The sequence below is a fragment of the Corvus brachyrhynchos genome, unplaced genomic scaffold, assembly GCF_000691975.1.
Source record: "Corvus brachyrhynchos isolate BGI_N302 unplaced genomic scaffold, ASM69197v1 scaffold245, whole genome shotgun sequence".
Taxonomy (NCBI): Eukaryota; Metazoa; Chordata; class Aves; order Passeriformes; family Corvidae; genus Corvus; species Corvus brachyrhynchos.
This window is the reverse complement of record NW_008238988.1, coordinates 7,009,950-7,012,152: the sequence shown is the minus strand read 5'-3', so window position 1 is coordinate 7,012,152 and position 2,203 is coordinate 7,009,950. Positions and strand designations below refer to the sequence as shown.

At 47.7% G+C, this 2,203-nt stretch overlaps 1 protein-coding gene across 1 annotated transcript in view; it reads left to right on the top strand.

Moving 5' to 3' along the window:
* Positions 1-6: 6 nt before the first annotated feature.
* Positions 7-2,203, top strand: part of FANCM (Fanconi anemia complementation group M) — a 55,210-nt gene continuing 53,013 nt past the window's right edge. The window contains exons 1-3 of the mRNA XM_017738813.1: positions 7-65; positions 827-999; positions 1,880-1,957. Of these exons, the coding sequence (XP_017594302.1) occupies positions 8-65; positions 827-999; positions 1,880-1,957 (309 nt within the window). The 5' untranslated portion in view covers position 7. The remainder of the gene's footprint in view (positions 66-826; positions 1,000-1,879; positions 1,958-2,203) is intronic.

Sequence of the window (2,203 nt, the reverse complement as noted above, 5' to 3'; positions counted from 1 at the left end):
CCAGCAGATGGAGGCGTGCGGCCGCATCATGGGCATCCCGGCCTGGGACATGGCGGAGATGACAGGTACGGGCTGCTGCCCGAGGGGTGAAAAGCCGCAGCGCAGGGGGAAAAAATACAACGTGAGGGGTGTTTGGAGGGTTAACTGCTGGTTTCGCAGTAGGTAAAACCCCAGGTCATCCGTATAAAGGGTGAAGCGCTGGGGCGCAGCTCCGTGGGTCGCAGCCTGCGGGTGGCTGCACACGCAGAGGGCTCTGTGTGATGGTTAAGCCAAAGAATAATGACGCTTTCTTTCCTTTTTCTAGCTTTCCCCCCGCTCCTTCCCTCCACTTGTTGCTTTCCTTGCCGCTTTTTATAAAGTTTTTTCGGACCCCCTGAGCTGCAGTTTGTTACTCACTGGAGCAATAGCTTTAATGACTGAACGCATGAGCTCTCTTTTGGCCCAGACCTTTCCCAGAGGTGCTTTAAATGATGTGTAGGGCAGTGGGCAGCTATGAGACATCTTGAGCTTCCCGGTCTTACCATGCTTCTGGATTTAACTTTTTAATGGAAAAAACCTCTTCCCAGTCATTGTATTCAGTGAGGGTGGCTGCCCCTGGATCCCTGGCAGTGCCCAAGGCCAGGCTGGACATTGGGGCTGGGAGCAGCCTGGGACAGTGGGAGGTGTCCCTGCCATGGCAGGGGTGGGATGGGGGGGATTTAAGGTCCCTTTTCAACCCAAACCATTCCATAATTTTATGTGTCTGCCAGCCCTATCGCTCTCAGGTCACCGGCCATACTTTATTCCCAGTAAACCAGTTCCCTGATGTTATTTGTTTTATTTCTAGGAGGAACCCAGGCTCTGGGCCGGCGGGAGCTGTGGAATACCAAGAGAGTCTTTTTCCTCACACCTCAGATAATGGTCAATGACCTTTCCCGTGGGACCTGTCCTGCTGTGGAGATCAAATGTCTGGTTATTGATGAAGCCCACAAAGCCCTTGGCAATCATGCCTACTGCCAGGTAGGGCTGGAGCCACCCCCACTCTTCTCCCCCAGTTACAAAAACCTTCCCCAAAATTATTTACAGGATCTCCATAAAGTGCCCCTGTCACAGCTGTGGGAGATTGTCCTTGAGGTCCTTAACTTTGTTTGAAAGAGATTCAACACTCCTGTGTGTTGTCATTGCCTTGTTTATTAATAATACCTATAAGGTATTTTTTTAATGCCTACATTAGATTGTAATTTTGGTTTAAAAATACTTTTGGCTGGGCAGTTTAAAAAAAACTGTAAGGTTTTTTTTGTAAGGTTCTTTAACAGAGTAATATCAGTTTAAGATTTCTTTTTATATTTGGGGTTAGTGTTGATTAGCCAAGAGTTTGTTGTAGTATCATGGGTTAATTTCCTCAGAGCAATAGGTGATGTAAGAAGTTGCTTTGATCCACTGGAGGAATTTACTGGATATTTTGTGGAGTTCAGATTTCATGGGATTAATCATCCATGATTTACTTGTTTTAGAGTTTTTCTTCCGACTCACATTTTGGCAGCTCTCCTGAGTTAGTGGGCTGTCAATACTTTTGTTAAATCAAGGGAGAAAATATTTCATAATTTGCCAAGGTTGTTCTTGGTACATTTCCAGGCTGCCCCTGGATCCCTGGCAGTGCCCAAGGCCAGGCTGGACATTGGGGCTGGGAGCAGCCTGGGACAGTGGGAGGTGTCCCTGCCATGGCAGGAGTGGAACTGGGTGGGATTTAAGGCCACTTCCAACCCAATCCCATTCTGGGATTCAATATTTTTAGTGTGTTTTGTTAAGCCTTTCCTCCTTAGTGGGTATTTTCATTGATGTCGTTTGTACAAGCAAATAATCTCCTTTAAGGGCATTAATGAAACTTTCCTGTTCTTAGGTGGTGAGGGAGCTGAGCAAATACACAAATCAGTTCCGGGTCCTGGCCCTGAGTGCCACCCCTGGCAGTGACACCAAGGTGAGCCCAAGCTTCTTGCAAGACTTAAATAATCAAGGTTGAGTGGAAGCTCTGTTCTTTTGCCTGAAGCCTCTGCAGGGTCCTGAAGTCCATTAGAATTCCACATCAAGACTGAATCTCTCTGCAGTCCATTACTTGTTGAGGCTTCGTGCTTTTCATGCTACAAACCATATATTATTTATTTGTGAGGAGTGCCCAGAGCAGCTGGGGCTGCCCCTGGATCCCTGGCAGTGTCCCAGGCCAGGT